Below are 13,169 nucleotides of genomic sequence, written 5' to 3' on the forward strand. Positions count from 1 at the left end.
AACACAGAACGGACTATCTCCTTCTTTTTCTTCTCTGGGTCAGGGTGTTAGCTCTGGGTAACCTTGTGTTTTCCTGATCTCTGTCTGCAGGCATCATCTCTGAACAGGGCCCTCCTGAGGAAGTCCCTCCCATCTTGCAGCATCACATGCTGAAGGTGGCCCTGGAACTGCCTGCTAACAAGTTTTTGTGGCTAAAAGCACAGGTAGGAAGTGGAATTTCCAGTTCTCTGCTGCCAACTTCCTGGGCTGGCTTTTCTCTCCATCCTTTCTCTGTAGCTGGAGTTTTCCTGCCTGGCCCACAGTCAGGACAAATCTCTGTCACCTGCCAGTCCCACAGCCGCTCAGACCCGACCAAGTAAACACAGAGACTTATATTGCTTACAAACTGTATGGCCGTGGCAGGCTTCTTGCTAACTGTTCTTACAGCTTAAATTAATCCATTTCCATTAATCTATGCCTTGCCACATGGCTCGTGGCTTACCGGCATCTTCACATGCTGTTTCTCATCATGGCGGCTGGCAGTGTCTCTCTGACTCAGCCTTCCACTTCCCAGCTTTATTCTCCTCCTTGTCCTGCCTACACTTCCTGCCTAGCCAATGGCCAATCAGTGTTTTATTTATTGACTAATTAGCAACACATTTGCCATACAGAACATCCCACAGCATTTCACAGTTCTTGTCAGTTAACACACTGGAAAGTAAAGCACATCACTTTTCCTTTGTTCTGACCCTGAAGGGGCTCAGTGGTCAAGATGGGAATACCACCATGCCAGCAGAGAGCTGAGGCTGGCAGATATGCAGGCAGATACTGGGTACTGTGTTTGTACATCTTCAGTAACATCTTCTAGGGTCAGACTATTTACTCATAGAGGGAAGTCAGCAGGCCCTGGATGCTCACCAATGCCCTGGAACCCCAGATCTGTTCCTGTTGTGTACTGAGGGCATGAACAACAAGCTTAAGTGTGCTTCTGAGTAGCTCAGATCATATAATGGCTTGGTTCTTATGTACAATTTTTAATTGGAGCCAGTTGCAGGGAAATGCATGTTGGTGTTTACACACACAGCATTTCCAGAAAAGTCTGCAGCCCTGGGGTCTGTGTGTATTTGCATGATGCTCTCTTTCTGAGTTGAGGACAACTCCTACTTGCATAAGGACTTACACATGGCAGGCTGCACAAGGGTGCTTTGGCCATTCCACCCAAAGCACGTCAGACAAGGTGCTGGGGTCACAGAGTGCTCAGGATACTTGTGCAGTGCTCCAGCTCTATGTGCAGGGCCCAGGCAGTGCTGTCCTGAGCCCTCCTCTCAGCCTCCAGCGGTTTCCACCCTGAAGTGACATGTTAGATGTTGTTAGACCAGTAGATCTTGATGATACACGTAGAGAGTTAGAAACATTGTCTTTTTCCACCCTGGTGCTAGGGCTAGAGCCCAAAGCCTTGTGCGTGCCGGTTAAGCCACTGAGTCACTTCTCCTCACACTGGGCCTCACCTTAGCCGAAGCAATCCAAATCATAATACGCTGTGGAGTAATGGGCAGCAAGGCCAAGGAACACAAGAATTTACATGTAGACTGTGAGTCAACGCAGACATATCACTAAGACAATAAAAGAAAAATACAGTGATATCATTTATGTTTAAAAAGGGAATACAAGCATGAATGTGTGCACATGTGTTTGCATTCTCACAAAACTCTTCATTCACGTATGTATGTGCACAGATCCTTACTAGAAAGACAGGCAGAGACCAGGACACCTGTTATCTCTAGAAGAAATAAAGGATGGAAGAAGAGAAGCTTTGTTCCTATACTCCTGTTTCCTGGGGAAAAAGAAAACTTTCTACAAGTGAAAGGGTGGACATACCCTCCCCAGATTAGCAGGACACTACTGAATAACCACACTGTCTTATTTGTATGTCAGGAAGTGAGCCCTTTGAGACACCCCACTGTGAAGTTGTGCTGCCCAGTGGGCTCAGAGGAGTCTGTAAAGAAGGGCAGACAGGATGGAGGCAGAAAGCAGGTACCAGGTAGAGGGTCGGCAGGTGACACAGTGCTGTGTGGCATGGCATTATGAGTGATTTCAGATCGTGAGTGTCACAGGAACGGTCACACTAAGACACAGTCACCACACAATCCCGTCCATGAGAATTCCCCGGAAGGGCCTCTTAGTGTGAAAGAAGTGGCAGCATCAAGAAACTAATTGACCTCCGCGCTCCACCCACCCATGTTTCTAAAGTGCATCTTCTGTGTGGCATGCGTGCTGGACCAGTTATCTCCAGCACTTTGTCACCAAGGGCTGTGACCATGACAGAGTGGCCCGGGCTCTGAGGCCCAGGCATGTGTTCAACATCTGGAAGCCTCTTTAGAAGGCTCTGTTGTGCATCCACTGAGTGTTGGTTGTGTCTACACAGTGTCCTGACGGAACACAGCCGCGCCGCTTTGTTTGAGGTGCCTCTTCACTCCCACCTGCGCATGGCGTCTACACCAGAGCCTGGTGTCCAGGACACAGTTAGGAGTCAGTCAGGTCACAGCTATGCCTCTTCCTGGGTTGAAGGGGGGATTCAGTGAGCCATTTCCATGGAGATCCTAGGGCTGCAGCCCACAGAAATGCTTCTGTGTTGTTGCTGCTGGCTCCTTACCACGGCTGTCGGAGGTTTTGGCTGAGTGGCCTAGCCTGTGGTTTTCCATGTGAGATCCCGGAACTCTTCACTGAATGGTAGTTAAAATGAGATGAAGTGAAAGGCCTGGCCATATCCTGGGCATGCAGTCACATGTTTCTCAGCAAGTAGTGCCCTTGTTAATTGTACGTCTTAGCAGCTTGAGATGATGTCCTAACTCTAGGAAGGCCACGATGCAGAAATCATTGGAGGAGAGCGCTCGGTTTTTTACCTGTTGATGAAGATGTTTGTGAGCAGTGGCCATTTACAGCTCAAGTCGTCCACTAAACTTCTGATCATGAAGGTCAGTATCTTGCAGCAGTTTCTCATCTGACAAGGATGTACGTGGCCTTCCTTATGGGGGTGATTTAGAATGTGGTAGGAGAGCAGTAGATTTGTGTGGGTTTTTATTTGGGGTGTAGTCCATTTGACATTTTTGTAATGTTTCCACGTATTTACTGTGTGTCCGTGTGTGTGTGTGTGTGTGTGGGGGGGGTCAGAAAGGGAACTGTGAAGTAGTCACAGCTCGCACAGTACGGACTCTACACAGTCTGTTCCCCTGGGAAACTGTTTCCGAGCTCCCCCTTGTCCCTCATTCCCACCCTGGACTTTCTCCAGGCCTTCCCACTTTGTGACCTTGTCCATCGCCCACACTCAGGTGTCTGCAGAGTCAGTGGGCGGGAGTGAGGACTTGGCTCTCTTCTCTCTCGTACAGTGGCACTCACACTCCCAGGGTCACTTGACCAGCAGGCATCATAGTCCTCACCTGTAGTTACTTCAGGGGGCCTGAGGCCAGATCTCCACACCGTCTCAGAAACACTAACAGTGGCAGCTGGTGCTTTTGGAGTGCCACTGTGTTACTTTGCAGTTTTCCTTGAAAGGCTGATGATGTTACTACATTTTCAGCTTCTTGTCTGAGCTGCTTGAAGGCCGCCTTGAGTCCCTGCCCCTGTGTGGCCATTCCCTCACCGACCGTTTAGCTGAGAGCTCCACCCCAGCCAGATGTCATGACTAGTGGCTGCAGAGGTGGGATTGACAGTTGGGGTGTTTGGTGCACACTGTGGCAGGGCCCTGTGCCACAAGAGCACTTAGCTCCCGAGTCTCCTACGTCAGAGGACCTTTAGGAGTATCATATTGGCAAATTGAGATCCTGCCTTACTAAGCTCTCCCCTGGTAGGAATGTTATCCTAGACTTGGAGTTCCCTTAGGCTAAGGGTTGAGTCATGTGAGGGGTCATGACATGTGCTTATCTGGTCTTTGTGAAAATCCAGATAAAAACAGTTCCCCAGCTGGGCGGTGGTGCCGCACGCCTTTAATCCCAGCACTTGGGAGGCAGAGCCAGGCGGATCTCTGTGAGTTCAAGGCCAGCCTGGACTACAGAGTGAGTTTCAGGAAAGGTGCAAAGCTACACAGAGAAACCCTGTCTTGGAAAATAAAAAAAAAAAACAGTTCCCCAAGAACCACCTGGTTCATTCTCCTTCTTATTACAAGTTTAGGAAAGGGAGTACACAGCAGTGAGAAAGGAGCCATGTTGTTCCCAGCGGGGCGTGGAGTGACCTCAGCAGTGGGGTTCCATCCTAGGAGAGCAGCTGGTGGAGCACACCTAAGGCTGGTGTGTGCAGCCCTCTGTAGTCGGGCACGTTGGTGTGAAACTTGCAGCTGCACAGAAAGCAGGTTTGCTTCTGACGTTTGCATGCCTCTGCTGCCAACAGATTCTTCGGGACACAGGTGTGTTCGAACACACGTGGAGAGAGTTGGAGCTGTGGCTGGAGCACCTGGATAGCACTGCAGAAGAGCACAAGGAAACCATCATTCAGTTCCTGGAGCGTGTGAGTGCAGAGCTCCACGGAATGGAGTGTGCTCTGGGGCAGCTGACTCAACCACGCTGAGCCTTTCCTGACGCAGCCCTGCCAGAAGGCTCCTGCTGCGCCTCACTTCCTAATCCTGCTGACACTGAGCGCCCACTCAGTGTTAGCATCTGAAGTAGCAGTGTGCTACTGCATGCTTCTTGATCTCATTTGGGAAGTTGTTTTTGCCTGAAGGAATAAGGTTATCCAAAAAGCCAAGTTACAAAGTATTAGAATAGAAGAGATCCTTTTAAAATTGTATTTCAAAAAGCTTTAAAAATCTTTTTACTAAAATTATATTATTATTCTTAATAAGGACACTTAACATTTTCTTCCTTCCTTTAATTTTGACCAAGGGCATTTGGGACTTTTTTTCTATTTATTTGTCGCATTTGACTGTCTTCACCTGCCTCTTTTATGTTCAGACATTACTGACACTGGTGGCGAGCCCTTACTCATACACGGACAAAGCTTCTGAGTTTGTCCAGGAAGCCAGCACCCTGCAGGCCACTGTGGGGAAGCAAGACGCCGATGATGTCAGCATTCCCATCTCCCACATCGACGGTAGGTGCTGTGCCCAGACTACTACTGTGCTCTGAGTCTCAGGCTACAGTGGCAAGTTAGACAGAATGAGACGTGTGCCGAGGCTTTGGACAGAGTGCAGACAGCCCGTTTCCTTGTGTGAAGGACGAGCCCTTCAGCAACTCTGGAGAGGAAGCTGCTTCCCACTGTGCTGTGTGTGGAGAACTTACCTGCTGGGAGTTTTTGTTTGTCTGTTGTCTACTGTGCGCTGGCACTGTTAAGCTCTTTACAGATCTCACAGAAACCTCCTAACAGCTCTAAGGTGAGGAAGGTATTGCTGTCCTTCTTTAATATACAGTTAAGAGAGCTGGGGACAGAGAGGCCAAGTCACTTTGCCTCTCACATTTACGTCCTAGCAACTTCAAGATTTGAACCTAGATGCCCGAGTGCTGGTCTGTGCTGTAGCCCTCTCGAGTGTCGCTTGCTCGGCTGGACATCTGGGGTAATGTCCACCTTAGCTGAGTACCTGTACTTTGTCAGGCCTTAAAAACTGCAGGCAGTGTCTGCATCTGTCAACCTCTAGGAAGCATTTTCCCCTGAGAGAAGTTGGAAAATTTTTGTTTATCTCTTTTTGTAATATTCTCTTGCCTCTTCCTGTCCTGGGCTGTTTACAGTGGGATCCTGTGGTGGCTCCTTCCTAAGCTAGCCTCTCCCTTCTGTCTCAGATGTGCTGGACATGGTGGATGTCTTGGTGGAAGGCAGCGAGGGCCTGGATGAGGAGATCGGGTTCTTGTTAAATGAAGACATGATTCTGCTCACCTTCCCCTTCAGTGCTCTGGTTCCTGCAGCTCTGGAAGCCAGGAATAAGCTGCTTCTTGGGACAGAAAGTAAAGCAGGTACCTGTGCATAGTCAGGGTGCCTGCGGAGGTTGGGGTTGGGATACCAGGGGCTGAAAGTATGAAGAGCCAACAGTCGGATTCCCCAGAGTGATGGAACCTCAGTCTGGAGCCCAGAGCACAGGGTTAGATGTGCAGGCGACTAGGCTGCTGGCAGAGCAGTCCTTGAGGGATGAGTCTAGAAGAATGTGTTCACATGGCTCCATGGAACCAGCTATCACTTTGAGGTTTTCTTGGTGCTACTCAGTCCTGCTATCAGAATAAGGATGAACCTTGGCTATCTATTAGGTTTCCCAAGTATCTTAGGCCTGAGAGCAGTCACAGATCATAGTAATCTGGCATACCCAGACTTTACCATAACATGTGAAGCCCCCATGGCAATGGTTTGAGGATAAAAGTTTCCTGACCATGTTATAGGCCAATCCACGTCAGGTGGCTCTTGGTGGCTCTCTTCGAGGATGTGGCCCAGGGATATAGGCTATTCTCATAGCTACGCCATCTAATGGCATGTAGCTAGGATCACTGGGGAAGGTGATCCTGGTCATCCCAGAGTCTCTGATCAAGCAGCAAGTGCCATGCCTGGAGAGGGACTCAGGTGGCATGTGTTCCCACCTTACCCATTGGAGAGACCTGTGTGTCAAGGCAAAGGAAGGGACAGGAGAGCCACCAGCAAGTCCTGGTCCCAGGTAGCTTTGGTCTAGCTGTACATGTGCCTGAGGACCTGATGTCAGACCATGTGCCCTCTATGTATTGAGCTGGAACCCAGGACACCACAGGAGCCTGCACCTTCCCATGTGGGCACTTGACCCTTCGTGGAGCTGGCACTCAGTGTCCCTGAGTCTGCTGTGTCTGTGAAAGCGCTGTGTCAGCACGGCGTAGAGGCAGTCTAACTCTCCTCCCTACCCTGCCCACCAATTCCTTTGCAGGGGAGCGCGTCCTGGCGTATCTGACTGCAGTGCTGACAGACCTTCTCCATACCCAGAGGGACCCCCTCGCCCTGTGTCTCCTGCTCCAGGCTTACGACAAGTGCGAGCCGGCCAGCCTGCTCTGCCGTCAGCAGCTTGCCCAGTTTCACAGATACTACAGCCTCTGGATTCCTGAGCAAGCCCAAGAGGGCTCGGTGAGCTGCACTCGCTGCTCCTCCCAAGTGTCTCTTCCTCATGCTGTAGTAGATGTGCATAGTAGTTTACAGAGTGAGCTTGACCTTCCCATTTCCTCTGCTCAGCCGGTGTGAGTGGAGCAGCTCCCTGATGATCATAATGGGTTCATCACTGTTTCAGCCAGAGGACAAGAAGCGGCCTCTTCCTCTGTTCCCTTACTAAGTAAAGTGGAGGGCTTGTCTCAGCTGTCTTCCACAGACGTTAGTGTGCTCAGCTAGCAGACACCACCCCCCTCAATACCCCCAGGATTCTTGCTGTGGTGCTGTGTCTAAACAGTCTGGGGCACCAAGTAAACCTTGCTGTGGATTTGTGTGGATTCACTCCACTTCAGCTGTGCTTAAGAATGCAGATAGTGAGCCGGGCGGTGGTGGCGCACGCCTTTAATCCCAGCACTCGGGAGGCAGAGCCAGGCGGATCTCTGTGAGTTCGAGGCCAGCCTGGGCTACAGAGTGAGTCCCAGGAAAGGCGCAAAGCTACACAGAGAAACCCTGTCTTGAAAAAAAAAAAAAAAAAAAAATGCAGATAGCTTAGGGCCTTTGTCTTGTGAAGGTAGCCATGTGTATTGTTAACTGTTTGATTCACCACCTCTGAGAGGTAGGTCAAGACGCTGATCACCGTTTAGTTACACATGGGGAACCTGAGGTGCAGAGAAGTTCCACCAGCAATTAGTGGTGGGGCAGGGTTTGATGAGCCCTGTTCCAGAGCTGATGTCCAGACAGCCACTGCCGTCTTCCTCTGCACAGAGGCATGGTCCCCACCAGTCAGCAGGCGGCCGAGTTCAGTCCCGCTCCTCCTGTGTGCCGGTGTGATCACAGCTGGGAGTCACCCTTTGTGGTGTTCATTTAAACTGACTGCCAGGCCGTGACCCTAATGTGACCCAGCTAGCAGCTATGGGGTAGGATCTTGAGAATCAGCCTTTGTCACACTGTCCCAAGTAATGGTGCAGCCACGCTGGTCCTTAGACCATGCTTTGAGAACCACTGAGCATCTGTACACAGTGGCCTTGAGCTCATTAGCTGAAGAAAGTCAAGTGTTCTAAAGTTCCATGGGTAGGTTTAGACAGCAGCTTGGTGGTGATAAGTGAATAGTTTCTGTTTGGAGCAGGACTGTTCTGGATCCTTCTTTTCCTTCTACCCATTGTCCTTCTGACAAGGTGCTCGGGGCAGGCCGGTAGCTTGCACAGGGCTTTGCTTTGGGTGGTACTTTCCTAGTTTGCAGTGATTCATCCTGGTAGCAGCAGTGATCAAATCCCCTTTTTGTGGCAGTCGGCTCCTCACTGAAAGGTCTGTTCACACCAAACGCTAGGTGCTCTGCACTGTCGGCAGGCACGTTCTAGGTTGACCTCAGGCTGTTAGTGTTGGGATGGGGTTTCCTTGAGTGCGGCGCCACACCGCACCAAGTGTTTAGTGTGAAATGCCCTTCATTACCTGTTAGCCAGTTGTCGCCGGTGTGTGAGCCTTTGCTTCTGAGGTCATTTCTTTTCCATTCTGTCCTTTTTGATCCCTCAGCCACTGCAGGTGCCCAGCAGCTCTGTACCCCATGTCCCCACCTCATCTTGCTTCTCCACCTTGCTGCAAACAGCGTACGAGAGCCGCACACTTGGGGACAAGAACATTCAGACAGAGCTGCTGGCTGCTCTTCCGGGTCTAGCTCTGCAGCAGGTGCTGTGCTCAGCCAAGCAGGTGCTGCTCTACCTCAGGAGCACTGTGGAGAACTTCAGCCAGGTCAGTACCTCTCCTCCTCCTCCTCCTCCTCCTCTCCTCCTCCTCCTCCTCCCAGCCCTCCACCTGCAGAGAGTGCTCTTCTCTGAGTCTGCACCATAGTGGTCATGCAGGGACAGAAATCCTGATATGCCACGAGGCAGGCCCCAGCTGCTGCTCCTGTGCCGGCCCTCTCCGGGCAGCTGTGCAGACCCCTGCTCTGGAGCCTGGGCGCTGGGCTCTGCTGCTCCTGTGCCGGCCCTCTCCAGGCAGCTGTGCAGAGGCAGCAATGCTCGTCTGTCTGGGCCAGTGTGTGTACGCAGGACAAGGTCCCTCCTGTGGTAGCCTGGACAGTAGCAGCAGTGAGTCCAGTAGCTCGCTGTTGAACTTGCTGCTGGTGGGCTGTATAGCTCTTTAGTTTGGGTTTTGTTGTTGACCTGTTGCCCATATTTAAAAAAACAAAAACAAAAACCCACACTTACTACACATATTCACTCATTAACTTGTTTATGTGCATGTGCTTGTTTGTTTATGCGCATGTGCTTGTTTGTTTTTGCGCATGTGCTTGTTTGTTTATGTGCATTGTTTGTTTATGTGTATGTGCTTGTTTGTTTATGTGCATATGCTTGTTTGTTTATGTGCATATGCTTGTTTATGTGCATGTGTTTGTTTATGTGCATGTGCTTGTTTATGTGCATGTGCTTGTTTGTTTATGTGCATGTGTTTGTTTATGAGCATGTGCTTGTTTGTTTATGAACATGTGCTTGTTTATGTGCACGTGCAGGAGCATGCATGTGGAGGTAGAGGGCAGCTTTAAGAATTGAGTCTTTTCCTTTCAGTAGGGGGAGCGTTCCTGGGGATTGACTCAGGTTGTCACACTAGGTGACAAGTACCCGTACCTGCTGAGCCATCTTTCCCTTTGTTTTAGCCAAAGTTAACATTTGTATTTCACTGAGGTTTAGGAAGACAAGTCCCTTTTATCCCATGCTCCCCTAAATAGCAAGTATGTATACAAGTGCTTCCTTATGTACAGCTTGGCTAACCTGGGGAAGAATGGTGAGGGGAGATTGCCTGACAGTCCTGGAGGAAGACAGTCTCCCATGTGAGAGGACCCTGGAAACCCTGTGTATGAGTCTTGCCTTGTTGGCCTGCCCTTCCAGTTTCCTGCTGATTCCACAGGACCTGGCAGTCAGTATTCTGCTGGCTGGTCAGCTCTTCTTGTCTGAGGGTCATGTGTCTCTTACAGCTGGGCAAAAGTGTGGGCCCGACCCACCTGCAGCTCCTCCTGGATCTCCTTAAACACCTGGTTGTCCACTCTGAGCAGCTGGATGCCCAGAACCAGCAGAAGGCAGAGGCCGCCCGTGCTGAGTCTGATCTCTTTTTGGACATGGAGTCTGTGGCTTCACTTGAGTTGGCCACTAACAAGGTACCACCACCAGAACCTTTTCCTCTTTTCCCACAGGTTGCAGATATTGTCCATTTCTGAGTTTAAAAATGTGTTTACTAGAGAACAGAGAACTGTAGAAAACTATGGCTGAGATGCTGGACCCTGCCCAAGGATAATAGCTTAGCCTGGGTTCTGTCTTTCCAGTCATGCCAGCCCGGAGCTCTTATTTGTACCTGTCCCTGAACCTCTCGAGGGGTCGGGTGAGGGTCAGGTAGCTGTGTCCTGTGCTGACAGGCCTTCTGTAGCGCATGTGTGTGGCAGGATGCTGCAGGCTTGCCCCGGGAGCGGCACCAAAACGTGGACTAAGGTAGAGCAGGTTTACAAAGGTTCCTGCTGTTTCCTTGCGGACACAGGGTGTTCTCGGGTAGCTGTGGCCCCCCGGCCCTGTGTCACACATGTTAAAGTATGCTCCTGACCTTGTTTTTCAGACAGTAGAGGAGCTGCTGGTGGCCATCCTTAAACACCCCACGCTGGAGAGTTGGTTTCTAGCCCTGGAGCAGAAAGCTCTGCCTCCACACACGCTCAGCCCCATCCTGGTGAAGCTCCTAGCGGCCCACTTCAGTGCCGGGGTCCTTCAGCTACTGGTGGCAAGTTCCCCCATTCTCTATAAACTGGGCCGGTTGGACCTCCTGGCCAAGTACTCAGAAGCCATCACCCAAAGTGTGTTGAGAGAGCTGCGCACCAGGACTGTGAACTCTGCCACAGCACCCAAGACCCTGCTTCAGTTGGAGGCCCTGCGGGAGCTGCATCCATACATGGAGAGTGTCCAGATCCGAGAGGTCACCCTGGCCCTGCTGGGCTTGCCAGAGGCCCACCTGCTGGCCCAGCAAGGCACGCAGTCCCCAGGAAAGGAGAGACAACTGAGCAGTCTTGGAAAGACACTGGTACAGCTGCTGGCAAGCAGCCCCCAGGAGCAGCTGCAGAGCTGTGAGCTCCTCTGGTGGGCCGAGTATGTTCGAGGCCTGGGGGCTCTGCTCCCCACTCTGGCCGAGCGTGAGCTGGACACTGTATTCCTTCAGACTCTGCAGAGAGACCCTGTGCTGGCCCCTGCGGTCCCAGCCGAGCTGCTTGAGTACTGCTTGGTCCGACGGACAGAGGCAGCCCTGGGCATTGCTAGCCTGCTCCTGCGGCACAGCAGCACCCACCTACTGAAGTTTGAGCTGTGGTGTGGGCAGCCTGGTGGGGGGCTGCTGCAGGAGCACCTGGATGACTTCCTCCCCCTTATCCATGTGTATCTCCAGCACAGGACACAAGGATGCTTCATGCGGCCAGCAGGAGGTATGGAGAGAGCAGTGAGGGTCTCTGCTGGGAAGGCGGAATGGCTTGCCCTCTTAGACCCTGTCACTTGTGTTCTGGGCCTGGTACAGTTGGATCCCTCGTTACTGTAGTCTCTTGAGTCTGAGAAAGCTGAGAATTCTCAACAGCCTCTCTTGTCTCTTGACCTTAGGAACTGAGGTGTAGCCCCAGGGGCCTAGCCATTCCTAATTAGAAAGGCAGGGTAGGGTGGGCAGTAATTGGGGTGTTCTGGCTGTTTCTGACTGAGCAGAAGTAACTGAGGGCTAAGCCATCCTTTGTCCCATTACACTGTCCTCTCCTTCAGGAAAGTTGTTGGTGAGTTCATACTGAGTCCAAGCAGTGTGAATCCACTTCTCTCCCTGCTGAGCCTCAGGTCTGGCACCGACAGTCACCTCCAACTTACTCACTTATAGTAAACAAAAGGTGATTCCCTGCTGCTTTGTACTGTGTCAGTGACGGTGCTTCCTAAAGGGAGGTTCCCTGCAGGCAGCCACAGGTCCAAAGGTGCCCTGCATTGTGCACAGTAACCTCCGCTTTGTGTCTGCCTAGTGAGCTCCGCTGTCACTCCTGTCTTGAGGGCCCTATGGAGACAAGTACGAGACAGGGTTTTTCAGACTGACGGACTCTCCAAACATGAGCTGCATCTGGAGTCCCTGGCTTGGCTCGTGCCATTTGCAAGAACCAAAGATCTGCATGTTCTCATCGACCGTTTACCCAGCTTGCTTCAGACTCTGAGTAGTCACAGGAGGTATGACAGCCAAGGCCATGGGATGGTTTTCCCCTTCTTAGTGTCACTTTTCTCTTTGGTATGTATAAAACAGTTAAGGAAAAGTGTGTCTTCCTGTTGTGCCGGTAGACGGAACAGCAGTCTGGCTGGGGCAGCCATTATGGCTGGAGAAGTGTATCTCTGCCTGCGGATGGCTGGGGCAGATGCCCAAGAGCAGCGCTCTACCAGAGCGGCTTCCCCCAGTTTTTGTAGCGTTTTGTAGCGTCTCACTTGGGTGAGGGGGTGTGCTCTCTGGTCTCCAGAGGGTTGAGGGACGGAGTGCCACTGACTGCGGATAGAACAGCCTTCCAAAGAAAGCACCAGGCCCTGTGTGCACTAGATCAGAGGTGGGGAGACCCTGGTTAAGAATGAGTCTGGAGAAAGAAGACCAGGACTCACTGCAGTGAACATTTGCTGGTAAACTGATAGACAGAAGGGTGGACTGTGTGACACACCACAGCTCCCAGTGCCGCCAGGACGGTGAAGAGGTGGTGGAGAGGCAGGAAAGAAGGAGAAGAGGGGTCTTGTTTGTTTGTTTGCTTGCTTGATTGTTATGTTTTGATTTTTTTTTAAATTTCTCTTGGGGGGGCACTGCAGGGGTGAGGGGAAGATATGGGGGGACCAGGAGGTGAGTGAAACTAGCAGTGCATGATGTGAAATTCCCAAAGAATCAATAAATAAATTAAATTTAAAAATTTTAAAAAAAAAGATAATAACTGCCAACCCAGTATTCTATACCTGGTGAAACTCTCTCTCTGTCTCTGTCACACACACACACACACACACACACACACACACACACACACACACACACACACAGAGTCTGGAGAGACTGTCCTTTCTCTGCTGTGCTGAGCCCACTGACAGTGTGACATGAAGTCAGAG

General features: G+C 51.2%; 1 protein-coding gene across 1 annotated transcript in view; it reads left to right on the forward strand.

Annotated features, from left to right (window-relative positions):
- Window positions 1-13,169, forward strand: part of Urb1 (URB1 ribosome biogenesis homolog) — a 62,493-nt gene that overhangs the window by 26,366 nt on the left and 22,958 nt on the right. Inside the window, exons 14-23 of the mRNA XM_059276853.1 lie at window positions 91-203; window positions 2,835-2,954; window positions 4,363-4,479; window positions 4,923-5,061; window positions 5,745-5,915; window positions 6,842-7,035; window positions 8,584-8,799; window positions 10,022-10,201; window positions 10,651-11,500; window positions 12,068-12,266. Coding sequence (XP_059132836.1) covers window positions 91-203; window positions 2,835-2,954; window positions 4,363-4,479; window positions 4,923-5,061; window positions 5,745-5,915; window positions 6,842-7,035; window positions 8,584-8,799; window positions 10,022-10,201; window positions 10,651-11,500; window positions 12,068-12,266 — 2,299 coding nt within the window. The remainder of the gene's footprint in view (window positions 1-90; window positions 204-2,834; window positions 2,955-4,362; window positions 4,480-4,922; window positions 5,062-5,744; window positions 5,916-6,841; window positions 7,036-8,583; window positions 8,800-10,021; window positions 10,202-10,650; window positions 11,501-12,067; window positions 12,267-13,169) is intronic.

The sequence above is a fragment of the Peromyscus eremicus genome, chromosome 12 (genome assembly GCF_949786415.1).
Source record: "Peromyscus eremicus chromosome 12, PerEre_H2_v1, whole genome shotgun sequence".
Classification (NCBI taxonomy): domain Eukaryota; kingdom Metazoa; phylum Chordata; class Mammalia; order Rodentia; family Cricetidae; genus Peromyscus; species Peromyscus eremicus.